This window comes from Myxocyprinus asiaticus, chromosome 38, assembly GCF_019703515.2.
Source record: "Myxocyprinus asiaticus isolate MX2 ecotype Aquarium Trade chromosome 38, UBuf_Myxa_2, whole genome shotgun sequence".
NCBI lineage: Eukaryota > Metazoa > Chordata > Actinopteri > Cypriniformes > Catostomidae > Myxocyprinus > Myxocyprinus asiaticus.
In genome coordinates this window covers 14,152,733-14,177,780 of record NC_059381.1, presented here as the reverse complement: position 1 = coordinate 14,177,780, position 25,048 = coordinate 14,152,733, and the positions used below count along the sequence as shown (strand labels likewise).

Genomic DNA, 25,048 nt, shown 5'->3' with positions numbered 1-25,048 from the left:
CAAACTATATTATTTCCTACTTGCAGAGTTAAACATGACAAAATGAACAGTACTGCTATGACATGCTGAAGGGGTGGGAGACACAGTGGGAAGCACTGATGCATGCTCAAGATTTCTAAAAACAGTCATGCTTGGCTGCTCATACTTTTGCACATTAGGCTACATCATGCTTCTTAGCCACCTCACATTTACTGGTAAGAACTGCCTTTGCCACACATTCCTTCACAAAGAGGACTGGCTGAAAGCCACATTCCTGAAACCCGGGAAATGCTTGCTTCTTTTCCTGGTTTATGTTTACATAAGAGCTTTGGCCCACACTTAACAGCCATCTTTAAACCCAACACCTCCTCAAATCACGTTTGAAATGATCATTATATATGCGCCTTGCAGGCTAAAGTGGAACACCATGCACAAGAAGTGCCTCAAATTCAAAGAACTATATGCTCTCATCCAAAGAAAGCTTAAAAGACAGCTGTATGCTTTGCATTACACTACTTGCTTTATAGTGAGACACCAAAAGAGATACTTTATAGGGTGTGCGATGATGTGTAAAATCAAAGCATTTAAAAAGCATTTGATAAGCATTCATTTAATCGATTGTAAAATTTTCATTAGGTTTTAAAGGAATATTCCGGGTTCAACACAAGTTAAGGTCAATCAACAGCATTCGTGGAATAATGTTGATTACCACAAAAATACATTTTGACTTGCTCCTATTCTATAAAAAAAAAAAAAAAAAATGTAATGAAGTGAATGGGGCCAATCCGTAAACGTTTAAATCCTCACCGTTTCAAACATATAGCCACAAGACATTAACAATAGGCGTGTTAACATGATTTAAGTGTGACAAAATCACTTACTAACCTTTTCTGTGTAAAGTTATAGCCAATTTTACACTTTTGTTGCCATGACGATGTAATGTCAACAAACCCTAAAGCCCTAAAACGACTATAAAAATGACGACGTAAACAACTTTACAGCTCAAATACACGAGTTTTAACAGAAAAATTAATGTAAGTGCTTTTATAAAATTGTTTATAAACTTCACATTTCTGTCTTTAACCCCTCCAAAAAATACCCCCATTCACTTCCATTGTAAGTGCCTCACTGTAACCTCACTTTTTTTTTTTTTTTTTAAAGAAAAGGGCGGACGAGTACAAATTATTACAAAATTATGCCACAAATGCTGTCGATTGAGCTTAACTTGTATTGAACACGGAATATTGAGATGCGCCAATAATACTCTACAGTGGCCCCTATTGGTGTGACTCAGACTGACCACCTAACTATGGGGAAAACATTGACAAGCTTCTCTCTTAGATGCATCCAACATAAATACTGTAAATGTTATTGCTCCATTTACACCCATCCAAACAGCAGCTGTTTATATTGTAATCAATCATACAATCATTTTCATGGCACAGGTGACAAGCACACCGATATAAGCCTATGCATGTGATTATATAGTGGACAATAAGTCACCTGTGACATCTGAGGCCTGAAGTTGATCTGCTTTAGGTCCACGGATCCAGGGGACAGGTTGTGCAGCATCTGGCATAGGAGCACACCATCTCTGAGCGCCTGGGCCAGGTCGAACACCATCGCTGAGGGCCAAACAACCCGGTGGTTCGGGGGCAACACCTTGCAGTCTATCAACCAGCGCCCGCACTGCCTCCACTCCTCCATATCGACAGAGATGAAGCCGAATAATGGTAAACAAACGGGAAATCAGGCAGGCTGTCGCTCGTAAATGACAGACGTGTCACGATGAGGATGTTAATTGTCAGTGGAGTTTAATGACAGTTCTTCTCTGCAGTCCAAATGACATTAAACTACCAAAGGTCGATTTTGAGGAAATATTTCCCCCCTACAATATAAACCTAAAAACTTTTTTTTTTTTCTTCCAGCTTAAATCCAGCAGGTTTCGGATGAACTGCCTCTACCAGCTCTGTATAACCCACTTATGGGCTATCTATATGTTTTGAGCGGCAGAGATCTTATAACTCCTTTGAGTCTGTGTGACAAATGTATCTTATTATGACGCTAAATTAAAGGAATTTCGCTTTTACGTACAGCAAGCACCTAAAATAAAATTTAGATGCGTTTTCCCCTCAGAGAATCAGTTGAGCTTCCTCTTCTTCATCTCTCAAGGCTCTGTGTGCAAACGCGTCCTGTCATACAGCAAAAATGTGTCTCTCAGGACTATGAACAATATTTCCTTTACAAAAACGCCGAGAATGTCTGCAAACCAGCTGCTATACAGAATGTCGGACGATTTTTCAAAGATAAATGGTTCAGGTAAGCGATAAATCCATATTTTGTAATCTTCTTGAGATATCTCCTCTCAACCGCTCGCGCACCAGATCAAAATAGCGTCCTCTGAACTCTGAAACGATCCACAAACAGCATCTAATCCTTCGCCCGAACTTGTTTTACAAACTTCTTGAGAAAAAATGATACAACGCTCCGTGAAACAGTATCTTTCCCCGCGGAAACTCTAACATATTTATCCCGAAAACTGTTGTTAAACTCTGCTTCTTTTATCCCACTGCAGAGAGAGAAAAGCTGAAGGCTCGGTGCTAAATATTCGTCCGTTGAGCCGTGCTGGCTTCTCGGTTCTTTTTTAGTTCTTTTCAGTGTCGACGGTTGGAGTGTTTTGAGTTCTCCGCTCGCGCGAGCCGTGAGTACGGGCGGACGGCGGGCGTTCTGCAGGCGTGAGCGCGCGCAGCAGCAGGAGAAAGGGCGCGCGGTGGTGAGATCGCATCTGGGTTCCGCTCGCGCTCGTCCACGTGTGAGGAGGAGAGGGGTCGGTCCAGAAAGTTGCGACCCTGAAGCCTTTTTATTACTACTGAGGAAATATTTGAGACATTCGATATTTTAAGAAGATATTTTTATATATATATATATATATATATAAAATAGTGGTTTTTAGACGTGTGCATTAGAACGTGAACATTTTTCAGTGTTTTTGAAGCGGTCTCTTTCAAGTCGGTGTAGTGGACTAAAGCACTGAACTAGTAAGCGGAAGGTTGTTGGTTCAACCCCCACAGCCATCACCATTGTGTCCTTGAGCAAGGCACTTAACTCCAGATTGCTCCAGGGGGATTGTCCCTGTAATAAGGGCACTGTAAGTCGCTTTGGATAAAAGCGTCTGTCAAATGCATAAATGTATAGGATAAATTACACAAATTTATAGATTAGGGAGACATCTAAAATGAGAAGTTTTCTTATCTAAGGTTTTAAAGGAGATCGTCATTTCTTTGTCTTGATCAGCTCAATATTTGACTGCTTAATTTGGTAACACATGTACCAAAAACATCCATATTCCCATTGATCTTTTGATCCATACAAAAATATACCGCAGTAAAAGGTCACTGCTTTTTTGTGGGGGCCCTCAACTCACCTCTGTGAAAGTATTTACATACAGTAGATATGGCCTGTATGTTGTCTCCCTACATGCAGTCTTGCTGGAGTGTGTCTGCTTCGCCCTGGGACCGATATGAAAACTGGTTAAGCGATATTCAGGATGCATGATGGCTCTTTGACTCAAATGTGAGTAGCTGTCACTAGAGTCATAGCACTGATCCATCTTGGCCACTGCAGTAATGTGTTAGTGGGTACCACGTTCCAAACATTGCAGAAACAAGTTTACATGTTCCTCCCCTCTGAAAATGTGACGTTCGTAACTGAATACATGACAGGACAAATGTCACTCCTATTATCCCCTATTGACCAGAGTGAGTGAAATTAGCTTACAGGAATTTAAATGGATGTGCTCCATTTGGCATGTTTTAACTTGCACTGTAGTTACACTTTGAATATAACAGTGAATTTAAAACTTTAACTGGTGTTTGTCTTATTTGGGAACATGGCAATATATGTGCGCACAATATTTTGAACAGACTCACTGGTAACTACACCAGACATAACCAATTTTACAAGATAGGACACCACCACCATCTAGTGGTCAGAGACAGTGGTGACAGAAGTATATACAGTGCAACCGGAAAGTATTCACGGCGCTTCACTTTTTCCACATTGTTACAGCCTTATTCCAAAATGGATTAAATTAATTATTTTCCTCAAAATTCTACAAACAATACCCCATAATGACAATGTGAAAGAAGTTTGTTTGAAATCTTTGCAAATTTATTAAAAATAAAAAAACGAAATAAATCACATGTACATAAGTATTCACAGCCTTTGCCATGACACTCAAAACTGAGCTCAGGTGCATCCTGTTTCCACTGATCATCCTTGAGACGTTTCTACAACTTGATTGGAGTACACCTGTGGTAAATTCAGTTGATTAGACATGATTTGGAAAGGCACACACCTGTCTATATAAGGTCCCACAGTTAACAGTGCATGTCAGAGCACAAACCAAGCCATGAAGTCCAAGGAATTGTCTGTAGACCTCCAAGACAGGATTGTATCGAGGCACAGATCTGGGGAAGGGTACAGAAAAATTTCTGCAGCATGGAAGGTCCCAGTGAGCACAGTGGCCTCCATCATCCGTAAATGGAAGAAGTTTGGAATCACCAGGACTCTTCCTAGAGCTGGCCACCTGGCCAAACTGAGCGATCGGGGGAGAAGGGCCTTAGTCAGGGAGGTGACCAAGAACCTGATGGTCACTCTGACAGAGCTCCAGCATTTCTCTGTGGAGAGAGGAGAACCTTCCAGAAGAACAACCATCTCTGCAGCACTCCACCAATCAGGCCTGTATGGTAGAGTGACCAGACGGAAGCCACTCCTCAGTAAAAGGCACATGACAGCCTGCCTGGAGTTTGCCAAAAGGCACCTGAAGGTCTCTCAGACCATGAGAAACAAAGACTGAACTCTTTGGCCTGAATGTCAAGCATCATGTCTGGAGGAAACCAGGCACCGCTCATCACCTGGCCAATACCATCCCTACAGTGAAGCATTGTGGTGGCAGCATCATGCTGTGGGGATGTTTTTCAGCTGCAGGAACTGGGAGACTAGTCAGGATTGAAGGAATGATGAATGCAGCAATGTACAGAGACCTCCTTGATGAGAACCTGCTCCAGAACGCTCTGGACCTCAGACTGGGGTGAAGGTTCATCTTCCAACAGGACAACAACCCTAAGCACACAGCCAAGATAACAAAGGAGTGGCTCCGGGACAACTCTGTGAATGTCCTTGAGTGGCCCAGCCAGAGCCCAGACTTAAACCCGATTGAACATCTCTGGAGAGATCAGAAAATGGCTGTGCACCGATGCTCTCCATCCAACCTGATGGACTTTGAGAGGTCCTGCAAAGAATGGGAGAAACTGCCCAAAAAAAAGGTGTGCCAAGCTTGTAGCATCATACTCAAAAAGACTTGAGGCTGTAAATGGTGCCAAAGGTGCTTCAACAAAGTATTGAGCAAAGGCTGTGAATACTTATGTACATGTGATTTTTATTTATTTTTATTTTTAATAAATTTGCAAAGATTTCAAACAAACTTCCTTCACATTGTCATTATGGGGTATTGTTTGTAGAATTTTGAGGAAAAAAATGAATTTAATCCATTTTGGAATAAGGCTGTAACATAACAAAATGTGGGAAAAAGTGAAGCGCTGTGAATACTTTCCGGATGCACTGTGTGTGTATATATATTTTGCTTTAACTTTTATCAAACATTCAAAACTGAAAGATGCACATTTAAATTATTTTCGATTTCTATTTAATAACTAAAATGAGGTTATGTAAAAATACAATTGCAAAACACATGCTGACACAGTAATTAGAAGAAATTGAAGGAAAATGCAAAGTAAAGGTATTTTGTAATTTATTTTATGGAAAAAAACTACCCGGTGCAAAAGACATTCCAGGTAGGCGATTACATCAAATGTTAGCCTCTACCATTGCATCCGACCCAAAATCCCATATCGCAATTGACAAGCCTAAATCTACTTGCAATGTATTTCTTGATTTTTTTTGTTTCCATGACTTACATTTACAGAAGGATAACTATAAACAGCTCAAAAATGATATAAGAAAAATACAATAAATCATGCGTGCATGTCAAGATCAAAAAGTAAACTTGTATAAAGGAACTTTCATTTGCAATCAGGGGCTAAAATGAACTAGAAATCAAGTTTATATATAATCTTATCTATATACTCCAATATATATTTTATTTTAAGTCTGTCTCTAAAAGAAATCACTCTTGGAAACCTGACAGGGCATGATTAATATTAGACATACAGAAGTGATTTAGGAAGTTTTGCTGTTGTGTGCACCAAAATAAAACAATATTAAAATAATTACGATTTGACTACATCTATTAGTGTTTTAATTAAGTCTGAAAGATACAAGTCCCTCATAAAATTTGGCTTTGTCTCCAGGATAATTACAAAATTAAGTGATTCTGAAACAAGTCAAAAGGTTTTCAAAGCACCCATTCATAAAACAAAACGTATCAGAAAATGAAACAAATACCAGTTTTCTTTAAAATATTATTTTTAAAAGTCAGAGAGGACATATCTTACAAACACTAACAGAAAATAATCAACCGCTTAGTTATTCTAAGAGATAACGGAAAGTAGGCCACATGAGGAATGGCTGAAAAACTTGATAAGGAAAAAAAAAAATGCTATCATAACTAAACCGATTGGAACGGTGTATAAAATCTAACCTACCATTCATGAATCAATTTTGCATGAATATGAGAAGAGGAAGATTCTGTGATTCAACTATCATTGTCAAAACATCTGCAGAAAACAGTAAGCAAGGTGGCAAATGCATCTCCATTATATGTATCACAACAGTAATAGCAGTAATGGGCATGATTAAGATGATAAATTGACCATTCCCAGGTGACAATATTCACATAATCAACACCTTCAATCTCATCGAATTCTGCTTGATGTACAAAAGCCTGTCATAGGTGAAACCATTTGGAATTCTGTACATTCATTTCCAACCAAGGTGTTGGAAGATGTGTTCGCATTTCATCTAACTGACTCAAATACATACTCATGTCAATGTAAAGCATCTGAACAAAACTGCTAAATACTACTTGATTCCTGTGAAAGTATTTCTGCACCTTTTAGCTGGGGAGTATGAGACTATGTTAATATAGGTTTACAATTAGGCCTTCAGCTATATGAACGGCCAAATAAACAGATTAACTTCAGAGAGCTTGCTATTCCTAATGAAAGCTATTTGTTCCCCAGACTATTTAAGCATTGTGACACTGTTGGGAATAGTATGAAACATTTCCGTTCATGAAAGGACAATACAACAACAGGAGCAAACTCAATGGCATGGCGCCAAATGCGAAAATAAGAGGCCATAGCTAAAATGTAAAAAAATAAAAATAAATAACATAAATGGGTGCAGAAGTAAAATCAGGGAGGAGATTGCAGTTTCCAGCTCCCTTTTCTGGTGAAATGGCATGGCTTATTTCAGTGATGGTAAAAAAATACACATACCGGGATGCTGGCGAAGTTGATTTGAACTTTAAAGTATGCTTCAAACCGTTCTGTTCTCACAGTAATATTGACAATGGAAGAAAAAAAAAAAAAAAAAAAAAAAATTCCTGACATGATGCATTTTTATTGTCTTTTTTCTTTCTTTTTTATAAAAAGTCTCAGAGGGGAAACAACCATGACTGCATACAATGTTTTTTTTTTTCTCCAATGTCAAAAGTAAATAAAAAGTGTTCAGTCGGAGTCACTGCTGTCTGAAGTGGAGCCGCTGGAACTGCTGCTGCCTGAGTCTGAGGAACTACTGCTGCCACTGAGCCGGGACGGCCCTGACCCTGAGCCTCCCTTCTCTGAGACCACAAAAAAAAAAAAAAGACAACGGTTACTTCATTAAACGATTTCAATACCTGGTAACACCAGAATAGTATAAACTCTCACTTCCCCATCCCGAATACAGAGACAGAATAAGGCGTCGCTCAAAAAGAACACCTTGTGTAAACAGTGCAGATGGATGCTAAACACATTCTGTATGAACAGTCATTAAGGAGACAGCCCACTTGTAAAAGAAAAAGGGGGAAATTGTGACACCTTTCAGTTAAAAGACCTAATTGCCTTTTTGACAGTTTGTTTAATGTAGAACTCACATGCACATTAACTGGACCATCCTGAAAAATTCATTTTAACGTGATCTGATGCAAAGCTAAACGTGACACCATTGTAGAGCAGCATGATTCGGGATAAATTGAGAATCACAATTTTTTGCTTAAAGATCACAATTATCTCACGATTCTGAAGAAAAAAATGCTTATTTCAGTGATTTACAAAACATAAGTGTAATTTACTAGAGGTTCTGACAAAATGTTCTCTGCCTCAATCTATGCAAAAATGCAATGAAGTTGTAAATCAAATATTAATTTAAAATGTCTTTAGTCCACAAGAGGGAGCAACTAACACATTATAAATCAAACAGCACCTTGTTACTATTGCAAAAAAGAAAAAAGAAATCCTGTTAAAAGGTGCATAAAAACAAGTTAAAATATAGCTGCGAGCAGCAACTAACAGGGTTCAAGCGGTTTAAGGCCTTTAAGCACATGCGTAAAAAGGTATTATGTTATATTTAGCAAACATGTAAACACCTAGATCATAGATGGAATAGACCATTTACAGCCAATACAGGCAATTTACTAAGGAAATACATGGTTTTTAAAGCTTTTTAAAGCTCATAGCTCCACCTATGGTCCGATCTCCATAAATGTCTGCATGCTTGTTTAAAATACTTACATGTTTCATGTGCTCACCTAATTTCGTGAAGTTCTGAGTTTTTGTTTAGGAGTTATGGGCTTATCTGTACATTTGACCATGCCCATTTTCTAAATTACACTGTTATAGCTACCCAAAGGGTAAAGTTCAACATTTTTTTTTAATAATTATTGACCTAGAGAGTCCAGAGAATTGTGCTGCATTGGCTTTATTGAGGTTGAGCGAAAAACCTAGGACTAGTTCACAAAAGTTGTTTAACATAATCGTGAATATTTAATGAACAATTTGATTGACAGCAGTGGTTCTTGAGGCAAAGTTGTTCAGTATGAGGAGATCTAACAAATGATATGAATTATAGCTGTGTCCCAATTCAGAGGCTGCATCCTTCAAAGGTCGTATTCACAGGCCGATTGCGTCACTGCTGCGCGATAAAGGCTGTCCCAATTCAAAAGCTCCTTCAAATGCAGCCTCCAAATGCGTCCTTTGTTTCCCGTGAAATGAAGGATACAACGGATGGATCCTTCGCCGCCTTGTCTACCCCAGAATTCATTGCGCGCCAGTGACGACAGGATTTTTTTGAGAAATTGCCGAATTACACTTTTAAACGTAAGTATTGGGTTTCAACTTACTCAAATATCTAATGATACAAATGAAAAAAAAAAAAAAAGTGGTTCAAATGTTGACATATCTTACTAAGATGCGATTATATATATAGTTTATACTCTTTATTATATACAGAAATGGACCATAGTGAAAATATTTAGACAGTTTGTGAACCCTGTTTTGCTTTCAGACAGTTTAATATAACTTTCAAAAAAGTCTAGTACAAACGTTAGTCACTCGGCAGCTGTCACAGTTGTTAGGCGACAAGAATAGTCCTCCGTAGGCTAGACTGTCCCAATTAACAATGCTCAGTCTGACCTTCGTGGCCTTCGAAGGCATGGCCTTTGAAGTCTGAGTCCATCGAAGGATGCAGCCTTTGAATTGGGACACAGCCATTGTGCGTATGTGTGAAACAACACGTGATTACAGATGCGTAAAACTCGTTAGCGCCATCCACTGGCCGATTTCTTTCAAATTTCTCACAGACCTCTAGGGCCAGGAGTCGAACAGGCCCACTGAGTTTTTTTGCTGATCGGCCTCCATTAACCTTTTCTAATAGGTTCTCAAATTCATTGGCCGATGGTGGCCATGTTTTTTGAGATATGCCAATGTCCTCATAGACAGTCATGGCACCTTGGACAAAGACATTGCATGCTGATTTTCAACTCAATCAGACTAATGGTTGCGTAGTTAGAGCTGTTTTCATGTTTTTCTCCTGTTATAGTGCCACCAAATGGCCAAAATCTTTTTTTTTACTGTGACATCAGATTGAGCTCATACATATGTGTACCGAGTTTGGTGAAAATATCTAATTTTGTTCGGGCGTTATAGCCATTTTAGTAAAAACGTTTTGGCACCCCTTAGCGACCGCGAGTCGAAATTTCAACTTTTTTTGATAATTATTGATAATCAGACTCCAGTGTATATTTCTGCACTGGTTTGGTTCCGATCGGGCGAAAAACCTAGGACTAGGTTTTTAAACATCTGATATATTTACCGAACGGTTTGACAGACACCAATGCTTCTTGAGGCAAAGTCGTTTAGAATGAGAAGAGCTATCATGTGATATATATTACTTGTGTTTTTTCACAACACTGTTTTCATATATATATACACAACCATTAACACCCACAAATTGTGATAGCACCACCTAGTGGCCGATTGTTTTTTTAAACTTTGCACAAGCCTCTCAGACCAAGAGTCAAATAGGTCCACCAAGTTTCGTTCTGATCGGTCATTGTTAACCTTGTGTAATAGCTGCTGAAATTTGATTGGCCAATGGCGGCCATGTTTTTCAACATACGTGAATTTCAATATAGACAATGACTGCAGCTGAGACAAAGACAATGTATGCAAATGTTGAAGTCAATAGGATTAACGGTTTCATAGTTACAGCCAATTTCATGTTTTTTTTTGGTATTATAGCGCCACCATGTGGCAAAACCACACCAAAGACTGACCTCTTACATAAGCATGCCAAGTTTGGTGAAGATCTCTCATTTCCTTCAAGAGTTATAGCCATTTACATAATTGGCCACTCCTACTTCCGATGTTTTCGCATAACGTAGCTAGCTCGAGACGGAAGTTAAATTTTTTTTGATAACTTTTGATATTGAGACTCCATAGAATCGTTTGGCACTGGTTTGGTCCCGATCGGATGAAAACTTTTATAGGCGGAAATGAAATCTGAGATATACATTTTGTTTGGTTTGAGCCAAGGATTCCAGTGGTATAAAGCACTTGAGTCTACGAAAAACGGTGTAGGAGTTATGAGCAGTTTCGCGTTTTTGATCGCTATAGCGCCCCCTATTGACCGATTTGCTAAGTCCATGTTTCTGAGTAGCGAGCAATACTACTACCATGTGACCAAGTTTCAAGTCTCTAGGCCTTACAGTTTGCTCTGCCTGATCAGTTTTAATGGCGTACTAATAATAATAATAAAAATCTTAACAATTACAATAGGGTTTCAGGGCTAAGCGCTTGAACCACTAATAACACAATTTAGCCTGTTTCTCACATGCCAATTAAAAAGCTAAATGAGCAGAAAAAAAAAGTTCTATGTTAACTTAGTGTTGCACTGATAAGCAAATATGCAATTAAACACTGTTGTTTTACAAAAGTTTATATATATATATATATATATATCTCTCTCTTGCAAAAATTGCTTCAAGCATATAAATGAATTATTCAAGAGCCAGTAATTAGAGTAAACAGTGCTTTAAATGTTTCAGCAACAGTAGCAATTAAACATTAACAAAATTATATAAAAACATTTAAAAAAATATAATGCTAAATGAAATTACTTAAATATTTGACACTCTTTGCTGTGTAATAGATTTACATTAATACTGATTTGATGCAGTAAGAATGCCTGAAAGAGACAGCATGCAGCTTAAGTACATTTAGACATCGCACAGATCTAACATTTTGAAGAATTTGTCCCGTCTGCTTATACATTTAACGGCTGTGTTTGCTTTAGTATCTCATCAAGACAGTGCAGATTTAATCCTGTCTGTTTAAATGTTCTTATGCCACGGGTCTGTTGAATGCTTGATTCTGATTGGTTCACGTACGTTCTAAGGTGTGCAATTATTTTTCAAAGAAACGCACGGCAATGAAGTAGTTCCAGGTCTTCCATATCACTTTGCCAAATTATTTCAGTTATTTCAAAGAGCCCTACAGGCTACCACAACAAAATAACCAGTTAAAACAAAGACACTGGTTAAAGTAAATCGGTTATGAATGTCAAACCAAATGTCTAAAATATCCTACATTTATTTCAATTTCAGTTAAAGAGCCCTCACGCTTCCTCGTCTCCCCCGCACTTACACACATGCGCACCTTTTTCCTCCTATGCTGAAAAGCAGCGCATCATCCGTTGCTAGTTCTGAAGTGACGTTTTTGAATTAGCAACGAAGGCTTGAGCTGCATCAAAGCTAGATAAACTTGATCAATACAACAGTTTCTATATTATCTGAAATATCTGGGAAACACCCTCGCGCTCCCACTCTCTTAGATTGTTTAAAAATAATGCACACCCAAGGTGTAACAGTCACAACACAAACCTCGGGTGTGCATTAAACAATTCAACGGTCCGTCGTCAATTATTCCTTATGCAATTCATAAACAGTTGTGTTTACATTAATATCACCTAAAGAGAAGTTTGATTAAAAACAGTGCAGTCTCGTACAGGAGACCAGCCGGCTGTAATTAAACAGCGTACGTGTAGCGAATTTAGTCAGATCTGGGTAATGCCTGTGTCATGACATCACATCAGTTCCACTGGCTGAGGGACCTATTAATGGGTACTATATTCACTGCCCAAGTAGAAATCCTTTAAAATCGTTTTATGATGTATGTCGATATAACTTTGTAAATATGACATTTAATAACTTTTAAACCATAAGTTACACATAACAATATATAAGGAATAATTGACGATGGGCCGTTGAATTGTTGAAAAATAATGTACACCCGCGGTGGTAATGAGGTCAAGACGTTTCCTTGGAAAATAATTGCACACCTTAGAACATCTGTCAACCAATCAGAATCAAGCATTCAACAGACCCATGGTATAACTGAAGTTATAGATTGTGAAGGTTGCGTTCCACTTCAAATTTGTTTACCCTTCCCTCACAAACTTCACTGTCTCATGGACTCGGATGTACGTCATTGCTTACGTTGCGCAAGTGTGCATTACTGGTGGAACCTGTGCAATGGGTTTAACGGAACACCCTAAACCCTTTATCACTTGGAGCCTGATGAAGGCTGATGTCAATTTGTGGATTTAGTGATTTTTGCACAAGAAAACATTTTCAGAGATTGATTTCAGAGGCTTTCTTTTTTTTTATTTCATTTTTTTTTTTTTTTACAATGAATTGTTAGAAATGATTAATAAAAATTCATACAAACGAAAATGTTAACAATGAACATAGGCTATAACTGAGTGACAAACAGATAGTTTAAGGTAACTACAAGTTTTATGCTGTTAAATCTCAATATAAATGTTCTAAACTGCTTAATTAACCTAACTTCACTTTCATCATACATTAGAGTTGTGTGGGGGTGGGGTTTATGAAGCGTGATCTGCTGTCATGTCACAATCGAGTTGCATTGTGGGATATGGGGATGTCCGAAGCATACAGAGTAGGTTCGCTCCCTCGGTCAAAATCAAGGGGTTGAGGGTCTGTCAACAGAAACTTCCCTCGCTCACTTAACAAGCAGAACATACTTCCAAAATGGTGGCGGGGATTCCCCTAAAGGGGAAGTGCTTAGAGGAGTTAGTGAGTGGATGTTAAAAGTGGAACGCAGCCATAGATTTCAATGACATGCTATCACGATAACATGATAGGTTTTTGCACAGGCATTACAATCGGTTACTCCCATGGAGACTCGATTTACCGGGCGGACTCAATTTATCATGACACCGGTATTTATTTATTTTTTAGCATAGGTATCTATTAAAATATTTAACTGAGCAAAGATTCCGTCACACTCCTAGCTAATCATGGCTGCACGCTGCAGTTTATAAACCACTGTGCTGGACAAACGTCTTTGGTGTTGTGTTTTAGTTTATTCAGTGTCTCGTGCAGGAGCATTGTGTTTTGTAGATGCCATATAAAAAGTTTAAAAGATCAACATTTAAAAACACGCCGAGGTGAATTTCAAATGTAAATTTGACCGCCTTTCAAAGGCATGCCACGGGAATGTTAATATACATTGCAGAATCGTTGTCATTCAGAAATGAGATTGTGTGGGTGTCTGAATCGAGATCGCAATCTTTTAACGATTAATCGTGAAACTCTACACCACTGTCAGTTTTTATTGGTTATATGAAATATGTTAGTGCATCTTGTCCAACTGTTTTGGAGATTTTTTTTGGGAGAACTGCTGTACTGTCTAGCATTCAGCTATGTATCCGTGTCTAGGAAAACAGCTGTTGTTAGACTGTGCACTCACGTGGAGGTTTCCTCTGTTTCTTCTGTAAACAGGACTTGACGTATCGCTCCAGCTCACGCAAAGTGGAAGGCTTAAGTGTCTCGAAATCTATTTCGATTTCATCTGGGTTGGAGTCCCGCAGTGAAGGCTCTCTGGACTGAATAATGTGGACCACTCTGCCCAGCTTTTCTCCAGGCAACCGGTTTATGTCGAGGCTCAGTTGCCGTTTCTCATCATACGTCATGGGGAGTGACATCTCATCGTCTGACTCATAGCCTCTGCCACCCTTCTTTGGTTGCCTGTCAAGGTTACACCATAGAGGTGTTACACAACTGCTTGTTTAATCTGAAGCCTTTAACAGATGTTTAATTTTAATCCACACATATGGATATAATCATGACAATAATAGAAAATAAAATAAGACAAACAAAGTGGTACAGAAATGGAATGGATAGTATGAGCTCAGCCTAGGGCTAAGCGATATGACGATATATATATCATGGCGACATTATAAAGTGTCAATCGATAAGAGATTTTGCTATATCTTTTATCGTGTATCACGATACGCACATCTGTGCTTCACGTGAGTGTCGTGTGCGAGTTCAGTGGGCTTCCTGATATTTGCGTGTCAGAGGCAGGAGAGCAGGATCAGTTGTGCTACTCGATCCTTTAAGCATCACAGAGGAAGTAAAAACATCTCAAATTGCTTGACAGCCTGATATTCTAACCACCACTGATAAGGAAAACAGCTACAACACTGTGTCATGCGCCAAAATAAAGGGTTTTTGAACTACACTGCATTCCCCTTGTTAAAATTCTGTTCAAATAATGTTCAATATTAGGAAACAAATGGTCATGTTTGCCTTTAAATATTGATATGTTCTCTATAGATATGACAAATCATTAAGAGCCTAATGAAAAGAATAAATAGGAATGTTAAGGAATAGTAACCATTTTTTATTGATTTTCCAGATTTGTTTTTTACTATATTGTCATTTCTATCTTTATAGTGATAAAAAATTACTTGTATCATGATATAAGACTTGGATCATATCGCCAACCCATAGCTCGACCCCAAGAAATAATGATGCATATTACAAAGAAAAATAGAGGTTAAGCAGCAAACCTGTTGCCAGGGACAGTGCTGTTGGCTTTTCTGGCTGGACCCTTTTTCTGCTGGGCTGGTTTCACCAGCTGCCCTGGTTTGCCTTTCTCCTCTTGCTTGGATTTGTTGTGCTTGTTTTCTTTCTTTTTCTTGTCCTTTTCCTTCTCTTTCTTTTTCTTTGGTTTACTAACAGGGGCCTGAGAGAGAGCAGCTAGCTGTTCGTGGACAGCTTTTAGCTAGGGAGGGAGTCAAGAAAGGGGTGTTAGTAATCTGCTCCAAGTCAGGCAAAGCATCACTTGTAGTACATGACATCAAAAAGAATGAAAGACATCATTCATGTGGGTTGTCCTGCAGCAAATCATGTATTAATCCATCATGGACCAAAACATTTGCCATTTTCTTTCCTCTAATCATAGATTACACTGTAACTTCATCTATTTTTTTCCCCCCATTATAATGTAGGCAGCACTAACTAACAATAAACAGAAGAAATGCACTGGGTTCTTCGAATTACAATGAATACAAAAATATGACAATTATTTTGTCTTTTGTCCAGTTTATTGATGCCAATGGGTGTTCTACAAAAAAAGTCTCTTCTCAAATGTTTCAACACTGGATAAATAAAAATCATTCATGTCTGATTTTATATTTGCGATTCCTAGAGGACAGGACAAGAGTAATAGAATAATTGGAGACAGTTTCAGAGAGAATATAAAGAACAGGACAGAGGGTTTCAGGATCAAGTCTGCTTTTTACCACTAGGGATAAAACAGTTCAGAGTTTGGTAAAAATAGAAGGAAAAAAATTTGGTTTGCATGTTTATGCCCCGGTTCAGGTCTAACAAAACTAAGTTAACTAGTGCATTACAATAAACAGATGTGTACACACCCGTTTCCTATCTATTTGAATAAACACATTTTTTATTAAATGGAATTGTAATTGTACAATGTGGTGCATTTTGGTGCAACATAAGCCTTAATGCTTGTAAGTGTAGTAAAAGGGGCTTATTGGCCAAAAACGTTATCATCAGATCACAGCTGTTAAAAATCTGTTATCAGTATTTGCCTCAAATTTCCTAATTAGCACACCCCTAATAGCGACACTATGACCACAGAACTATGACACAAAACTAGGGTTGAGAACCGATGGTTCTTGTTCATAACCAGTTCTATTTATTTATTTTTTTACAAAATACCGGAATCAGATGATCTTCATGACTTTCGGTTCCATTAACGGTTCCTGCGTTAATTTTCCTCCGAAACTCGGTATGGTCCGATTCCTGAAAGGATGACTCATGAGCCGATTCTTTTGAATTTAAAGTGCGAAACATACAGTACTTCCGGTCTAGTCCAGTGTAGCATTAATCTTATATTGATGTGCAAGTTATGAATGTCCAACTCAAAAAAATAAAAATTAAAAACAACTGTTGAAGTCTTACAAGCTTGAAGTACAACTGTCTCTGGAACTGTTACTGTCATGTTACTTTAGGCCTGTGAGAATTTAATCAAGCAGTGCAGAAACTGACTGGTTGTACATATGATTAAAAAAATAAATAAAACACGACTTTTGTAATACAAGTATTTTATTTTTTAATGAATGAATGATATATGCTATCACATTTCTTGTTTGTTTAGATACAGTCCAGATATAGCCTAGTTAGGATCAATTATTGGCTTAGATATATGTCCCTAAAAAGTCAGAAAACATTTTATTAAATTTCTGATGTTATATCTGCTCTGTAGAAATCTTAAATTATCTAATTTGGCAACAGACTGCAGAGGACAGTAAATCCAATAAGAATTGCATTTTTCATTTTCAAACAATTCTTCCTCAAAATTCCTAAAAGAATTACTGGAATCGTTACTGGACCTGGAATCGGAACCAGAATCGTTAAATTCCTAACGATTCCCATCCCTACACAAAACAAACCCTGAGAACATTGAACCATTACACCCCATTTACTACACAGTTGTGGTAAGAGAAGAACACAACCAGACTGAGATATCATCCTCTGTAAAAATTATTTTAAAATCCAGCCTAAATTAAAATAGTACTTGTAATCACATGAAAAGATTTCTAGTAAAATAAGGATAAAGGGCAGTCAAGACTTATGGTTTTCTGGAGCTAGAAATAATTTGTCAGACTGCAAAGCAAGTCAACATGAACAAAGCAAGCAGTACACACATTTTATCCCCAAAATTCAGCATTTCTATCCTAAACGCACACAGCTGGGCTCCCAACACCACCCAATAAAGTCAATATTTGTCTGCTGCTTTTAACCCTCTACCGCTGAGCTCACTATCCAAAACATGGACAGGATCATCTAATACACAATGTTCATAGGCAGGGATGGGGAAATGAAAAGCAAAATCACCTGATTATTCTTGGTGCACCCGTTTTTTATCCCCTGTCTGCTACCATTGGGGTGCTCCAAAGAGATACACTGGTAAGAGAATGGCAGGGGAAAATAAGAGGAAAAAAAAAATGATACAAAAGCTCAAATAAGACAAAATCAAAATCAAACAACAAACCACATCATGATTAATGCTACCAATGTGTGCGACTACATCTAATAGTTAATGCAAAGCAACATATGCAGCTGGTAGCTTAAGAAAACTAACACTGCGGTAGAGGGCTAAAATGCAGCTCTACATACGAGTACAACAAATCTGAAATGAAAGCAGAGAGATGTTTGTTGTGAAAGAGGAGGAGGGGTTACTTCAGGTGAGAGTGGCTATATTGATAGCTCCAGATGGTAGGAAGTCCCTTCTGGTCCTTCAGAGTACAAGCACTGATTAAGACTAGTATGTGTGTGTGTGTGTGTGTGTGTGTGTGTGTGTGTGTGTGTGTGTGTGTGAGAGAAGGGTCAGAGGGTTGATGCATATCAAGAGGCCAGAGAGATGGTCTCAGAGTCTCGGGAGGTTAGTGGTACTTAGTCCTTGTTTTGAAACCCACCTGTTCCGCACCCACCTGTTCCTGCAGCTCAGCGAGCCGGGTGGCCCTCTCTTCTTCGGAATCGGAGCTGTCAGAGGTGGAGTTGCCACTGCTCTCACTGCTGACAGTGCTCTTACTGACAACACTGGCCCCGACTACACCGACTACTTCCACTGGTTCATCTGGCATCTTAGCAAAACGCATTTCAAACACATCCTGAGAACAGAGGAAGAAGCAGTGTCACTAAACAATTCAGCCATGCATTGCCAAAAATAAATACAGGGTTCCCTTGTATTTTGACTAATGACATTACTTTTCCCATTAATTCATGATTATTAGATTAGTTTCTCAGAAATCATTTTCCAGAGATTGCTGGGTGGATTTCCATTTGTATGTCAGGTACCAAATCTTCGGAATTAATAGATTTAAATTATACTTATTAACGTACTGATATCTCCAAGACCAAAACTAGAAAATAAAGATTTTCTCTATGCAAATTTCAATGGTTTTAAAACTGTATTCATTTCCAAGCCTGGAAATCACAATTGAAAAAATTCTGACATTTCAAGGTTTCCCATGACTGCAAGTAGCATGAAAAGCTTAATGTGTGCCAAAGAAAGAGGACCATATGTAAAACTCACCTGCAGCTTTCTGGCCATAGCAACTACCTCATGATCAGGTGGGTTGTACTTGTAACAATTTGAAAACATTAATCTGACATCTGTAGCAAAACTCTGTGCATCCTGGTACTCTCGACTGTCAATTTTTTTCTGCAACAATGTAGAAAAAAAAAAAACACTGACACCCATATATTTTTTTTAACAATACCAATCAAATCATTACATAAGCTTTTTGTATGAAATTAACAACATACTTTAACTGTACTTAAGTCCATAGGGTTTTTGATTATTTCATGGTAGTCATGCAGCTCAAGAGCCTCTGCGTCGACAGGCTTGTAAAAGGGCCAAGCATATGCTGCATGTTTTTTTGAAAGCATTTCTTTTAGAATTACGTCGCAGTATTTGAGCTGCTCTGAAAGTCGGCTCCTTTTGCCTGCATGCAGGCCTAGTTCACCATCCTCAAAATCCTTTTTAGGTGGTTTGATGGGGCGACCAGTGCTCTCCCTCCTGGATGCCACCTTGGCCAGTTTGCCTTCTGAAATAGGGGTGGGCGACTGGCTCCTGCTTGCCGTGATGGCAGAGGTAGTGGGGGTTGTTGTGTCTGCTTTCCTCTTTACCCCTTTCTTCTAGGAAATAGAACAAACCACACACACAAGCACATAGACAGCCAGCGATTAGGCAACGCCACTGCATAACACATTGATACAAGCACTCTATTTTGCTCTTAAAGTGCCTTGTGACTTACTTTGACGACGGGTTGCGATGGGGGCACGCTGGGTATCATGGAAGCGGTTGTGTTCTGTACAGATGGCACACTGGGGGTGACAGCATGCACTGGAGGTGGGGATATGGCCGCCGTCTGCGAACTCGGCGAGGTGGCACCAGGGACAATGGAGTTGGGTGAGCCAGAGGAGACAGACCCATCCTGCTGACCTGCATTTACATGATTGGGAATGGATTATGCAATTATGTGTTGCAAACAAGCTTAATTAGGTATAGAATTTAAACTCAGTATATGGATCAAACCTGAGAGTCTCAGCAATAATTGCAATATCTAGTTTAACATTTCAGTAAGTCACAAGTTTTTGTTTTTGTTTTTCTAGACCATACAAACTTTGATGTCTTTTTAATGCGTCATGAAATCCCAAAACATTTTTTTTTTAGATGTTAACAGATATGTGCAGGTTGAACATCATTTAAAATAATTATAACACTCATGTTTATTGTTTAGGGTAAAGTGTTGATTTATTTGATTTCATTCTTCCAGTTTAAAAACGAAGTTTGAAGCAATGCCATAAAATGTGAGGTATATGCGTAAACTCTGAGTAGTTATTGGTAGTAGATTACACTACTACGTCAATCGATTCTGAGTGTTTCTCCACATTATTCATAAGGAGGAATGCTTCCAACCAATCACTGTGCTGCCTCATGCATGAGCTAGCGAAGAATTAAAAATCACATGCAGACATGACAGCAGATCCTGGCTGGCACAATTTCAAGAGCACTCGTGGAACAGATATGAGAGAGGCTCCGTGGTTTGATTGAATTACAGCGGAGAATTCAAAATTACACGTGGACATGACAGCAGTTCCTGGCCCAGATATGAGCAGAGTTTTACACTTAACGCTGTGGTGAGATCGGAATGATGCATCAGAATGGACCACAGTCGATAACCAGACCAGTGCCGAAGTTCTGCTACTCATGCTCCAAACATGAAGCAAAGGATACAACAGCTTTTTCAAAAATAGGAGACAATGATGAAAAACAAAATCACCGAAGTCATGTCAACTCTCTTATTGGTTTCCTTTCCTTTACATGTGATAGTAACCGGGATTTGGGCCAACAGGTTTCACCGGCGCCTGTCATCGAATCAATGAAGTTGCAAAACTGGATAACTTCACACAGACAAGTAAGCAATTTTATCCCACTAGCGTCATTATAACACATATTGTGTTTAAGTATTGCGGCTGTACTTATGAAACATTTTTTAGTAACTGTTTTGTGTATTGGACCCCTTTATTTTAATTACGTGCCTTACTGAACATTTTTTATTTTATTTTTTTAGAAAGAGATTTTGGGGGGCCTAGGTAGCTCAGTGGTAAAATATGCTGGCTACCACCCCTGGAGTTCGCTAGCTCGAATCCTAGGCGTGCTGAGTGACTCTAGCCAGGTCTCCTAAGCAACCAAATTGGCCCGGTTGCTAGGGAGGGTAGAGTCACATGGGGTAAACTCCTCATGGTCGCTATAATGTGGTTTGTTCTCGGAGGGGCGCGTGGTGAGTTGAGCGTGGTTGCCGCTGTGGATGGCGTGAAGCCTCCACACACGTTATGTCTCCGTGGCAACACGCTCAACAAGCCACGTGATAAGATGCGCAGGTTGATGGTCTCAGACGCGGAGGCAAATGGGATTCGTCCTCCGCCACCCAGACTGAGGCAAATCACTACGCGACAACGAGGACTTAATAGCACATTGGGAATTAGGCATTCCAAATTTGAAAAAAAAGAAAGAAAAAAGATTTTGAAATTCTTTTCTGTAGTAAATCAACATTATACCACAGACAGAGTCAAAAGAGTTTAACATGTAACTTGAACACTCCTTGTAAGAATAAATATTTATGAATTAATATTAGGTCTCTAAGCAGTCCTGCTTTTGGTGGCAATGTCTGCATTCACTTCATTCTCAAAAGTTTGATCAAAATGTTAAAATCTTTGATTTGAAAACTGTTCCATCATCTTTACACATTCATACTTTGTCCCATGATTGATATATAGCAAAGAGCCTCAAAACTGTTTCGTTTTCGCTCACATTTTGATGTTCAGCCATCTCAATATCGAGTGAGTGAATTGTTGTTCTTGACCCAACCCACCCCCATTTATTTATTTATTTATTTTTACACATAATTTTTGGTGATTTAGCTAATCGCCAAAGTAATCATTAATTGCAGCCCCTTATGTATCCGTTTTTTTCAGCATTATTTGTTATAGTGCCCTTACCTGGCCCTGCAGGTTTACGACCTTTGCCCTTTGGGGCAGGAGGAAGGAGCTCTACCTCCTCCTGAGGCATCAAGGCCACTTTCTGAAGGAAGATCTTCTCTAATGCTTGTGCCATCAAGACAATGTCATCTGTTGGCTACGAAAACACAGGGTATGATTACATTTACCAAAGCAGCATCATCTCTGAATGTTTATAAAAGTAACTTCAATGTACAAACAGTCTTTTAGACCAGATTGGACAAAGTCTAGAACTCCCAAAGACCTCTGACAATTTTCGCCAGTACAGATACTGTTCTTGACCTTCTTACCTTGTTGTAAATATAACAGTTTGTGAACATTGTGTTGAAATCTTGCATACACTCGCTGGCACTCCAGTAGTACACATTCTCCAGTCTTTTCTTGATGGTACCCATGTCCATTGGGTTCTTTATTATCTTGTGATAGTCCTGGTTGACAAATGAAAAAATGTAATTCTTTTAGCTACAAACCAAACCCCAAAATACTGATCTTAACACAAAACAATGAGGATGAAGAAATTAAAGGGTTCTCACCCTGACCGGGAAAGTTATTCAAATGTAATTCTAAGACTTATGGCTACTCCATATGACTGTAAGCTAACTTCCCAACTATTATCTCAACTCACCGGAAGACCAAGCTTGATAGCATCAACAGGCTGGTAGAAAGGCCATGCAAACTGGTGCTTCCACAGTGTCTTGACAACTACATTTTGCATGTACTGCAGCTGGTTAGTCTTGCGGCCAGGTTTGGTAGAGTTGATCACCTCAGGGGGAGGGGGGTTGGCAATTGCAGGAGGATCTGGGGTTGCTGAAGTGACTGTTGACATTTTGCCAAAGAGGAGGACAGCTTTATGGAGAAGGATTCTTTAATATTCCACACAGGAAGACTTATTTGCAGTTTTGCTTTTCAGTCATCTGAGAGGGACCAAATCCCATTGCAGAACCCGACCCTTGACCTCTAAAACAAAGTGAGTCAGAGAGGTAACAACACAAGTCAGAACTAGCATATACATACACATATATATATATATATATATATATATAAAAATGGTTGAAACTGAAGACAGGTCTCTCTCTCACGCAATACTGCAATTGCATTAAAATAAAATTCACACCTGAGAATCACATTCCCCATTATGGCAACATCCATCTGTGGTTGTGCGGATAACCCAAGCACATTCATGAATCAAAATTGGTAAAAATGCATTAAAACATTTTTTTGTTTGTTTTTGTTCTTAAATATTACAACACCACACATGTAGACATTTCATAAAGACTTCCACTACTATATAGAAAAGTACTGTCACTGTAAAATCAGTACATAAACTCCTACATTTATACACTCATAAACTTCATAAAAAAACCTAAAAAAACAAAAACAAAGAACAATCTTAAACAAATATTCAGGAATTCACATCAGCTAGCACAATGAGTGGCAGAACATGGAACATGAAATAAACAGTTTAGATGTACATTATGCATTACCGCGTATAAAAACAAATAAATAAATAAATAAAATGGACCAGGTCAATACAAACTATACAAAACGAAATAGCTCCTGAAAAGGAAAAAGTACAGTTTTTTTGGAAACTGCTCATCAAACGCACCCTTGATGACAGAGATTTTTTGTTAGTGTCCCATACACACCACGACTAGAAAAGCAACTCATCAAAAGGCATAACTTCCAAAAATATATTATATTTCTCCAGTCTCCGACCCCAGACTTAGCCAAGCGTATGCAATCAACATATGAAACAAATAAACGAGTTTCTATTATAAATGAGTGGGTGAGAGTAGTGTTGAAGGGAAATACAGCGAACCCGCTGAAACAAGCAGCTGATTAGCATTAGCCTGAGCGCACAGTAACTAATGTAAAGATGGCGCGCAGCTGCAACTGGCTAACAGAACTAGCCTCCACACTGGCCGTCTCAACACATCCCCGAGCTCTCATATACCAGTCTAAACCCAATCGAAACACACAGGCAATTGAATTTCTGTTCATTCGAGTGCCATACAGCGACTTAGTGCCTTAAAGAGCAGATAGAGCGTGCTATTTTAGCGCGTCTTTGTTGTATTGTCGCTTTGTAGCAAACAACTAGCCTCTCGCTAACGGTTTCTCACGAAACGCACTGATTGAACGCTGACTTTATGAAAATGTCTACATGGTATGCGTATTCCTGTGCTAAAAGATGTGTTTTAATAAATATGCTGTATATTACTTACTTAGGGGCTCCAGGAAGGTGCTAAGCGTGTGATGATCCCAGTTGCTCGTCGCTTGTTTGGAGGCTGGGCAGCAGCACAGAGATGAGGTACAAGGAGTGTTGTGCGCATGCGCAGTGGCGCGCTTATTCGATGTGTGCGCCCTTTCTAGTTTAAGCCAGTAGCCCAAAGTTCTCTTCCCCAAAAACACTGACTTTTGTTATTCTTTTAAAATGGTATACTGTCATTAAGGTTCTATATTGATTTTCTTAATCTAATCTAAATAAATGTTATCTCTAACATGCCCTTGTTTTCAACAGAATACAAATTGAGATCACTCGTATTTTTGTTGTTGTTCTTAACTTTTATTGAAGTTGATAACAATATAGCACTCATTCTGATTCTCATGTCTTTGCAACATCAGGTGCAAGAGTTCTTTAAATGTGCAATCAAACTTACCTTTGTTTTATCACTTCATGATCATGATCATGATCTGATTTTTATTTTATTGTTATTTTTTTTTATTCTGCAACTGTTGTTAAATTTGAATAAAATACATTTGTTAAATGTATATGTCAGAAAGTAAACACATATATGGGCTATATTCGTCATGAAGCATAACGGTACTTAATATATTGTGAATTACTGTATCCTGCCAAAAATGTTTATTTATTTTTTTTTATTTTTATTTTTATTTTTATTTTTTTTTATAAAGCTAAATTAATCCAGACCCAGCCTGTTTTAAATGCCCAAACAGTCAAACAGAATTGTTTTTAGGTCATGGAAATGGAAAAATTACATGAATATAAGAATGCTACCAAGTTATTAATTAATACCATTGAAATGTTTATGTATAAAACATTAAATTGTTTATAGTTTGTTTATTTTTATTGTTTCCCTCCTCATTTTTTTATTTCTTCTTATATGTTTATTTATTTAGTATTGT

General features: G+C 38.5%; 2 protein-coding genes across 8 annotated transcripts in view; both read right to left on the bottom strand.

Moving 5' to 3' along the window:
* Window positions 1-2,725, bottom strand: part of LOC127428938 (guanine nucleotide exchange factor VAV2-like) — a 279,483-nt gene extending 276,758 nt beyond the window's left edge. For all 3 annotated transcript variants that reach the window (XM_051677628.1, XM_051677629.1, XM_051677630.1), the window contains exon 1: window positions 1,483-2,725. In XM_051677628.1, the coding sequence (XP_051533588.1) occupies window positions 1,483-1,686 (204 nt within the window). In that variant the 5' untranslated portion in view covers window positions 1,687-2,725. The remainder of the gene's footprint in view (window positions 1-1,482) is intronic.
* Window positions 2,726-5,774: 3,049 nt separating this feature from the next.
* LOC127428943 (bromodomain-containing protein 3-like) lies at window positions 5,775-24,230 on the bottom strand. 5 transcript variants are annotated; one of them, XM_051677636.1, is made up of 12 exons: window positions 24,127-24,230; window positions 22,530-22,861; window positions 22,195-22,332; window positions 21,887-22,022; window positions 19,639-19,826; window positions 19,148-19,519; window positions 18,915-19,043; window positions 18,295-18,489; window positions 17,714-17,782; window positions 15,361-15,575; window positions 14,256-14,533; window positions 5,775-7,783 (listed from the first exon to the last, which is right to left on the bottom strand). In XM_051677636.1, exons 2-12 carry the CDS (start codon window positions 22,728-22,730, stop codon window positions 7,671-7,673), a joined length of 2,034 nt encoding a protein of 677 aa, XP_051533596.1. In that variant the 5' UTR covers window positions 22,731-22,861; window positions 24,127-24,230; the 3' UTR covers window positions 5,775-7,670. The 5 variants fall into 5 exon arrangements, with proteins under 5 accessions (XP_051533596.1, XP_051533598.1, XP_051533597.1 ...); XM_051677638.1 differs by having other exon boundaries at window positions 18,310-18,489; XM_051677637.1 differs by having other exon boundaries at window positions 19,148-19,516.
* Between the last annotated feature and the right edge of the window lie 818 nt (window positions 24,231-25,048).

Bases quoted from the DNA above. Each gene is read 5' to 3' on its own strand.
- LOC127428943 (XM_051677636.1), bottom strand. From the start codon at position 22,730: ATGTCAACAGTCACTTCAGCAACCCCAGATCCTCCTGCAATTGCCAAC. The intron at 22,333-22,529 runs GTGAGTTGAGAT...TTTGTCAACCAG, and splicing joins CTATCAAGCTTGGTCTTCCG to GACTATCACAAGATAATAAA. The intron at 17,783-18,294 runs GTGGGTTTCAAA...TTCTCTTACCAG, and splicing joins AACAGGTGGGTGCGGAACAG to TGTATCTCTTTGGAGCACCC.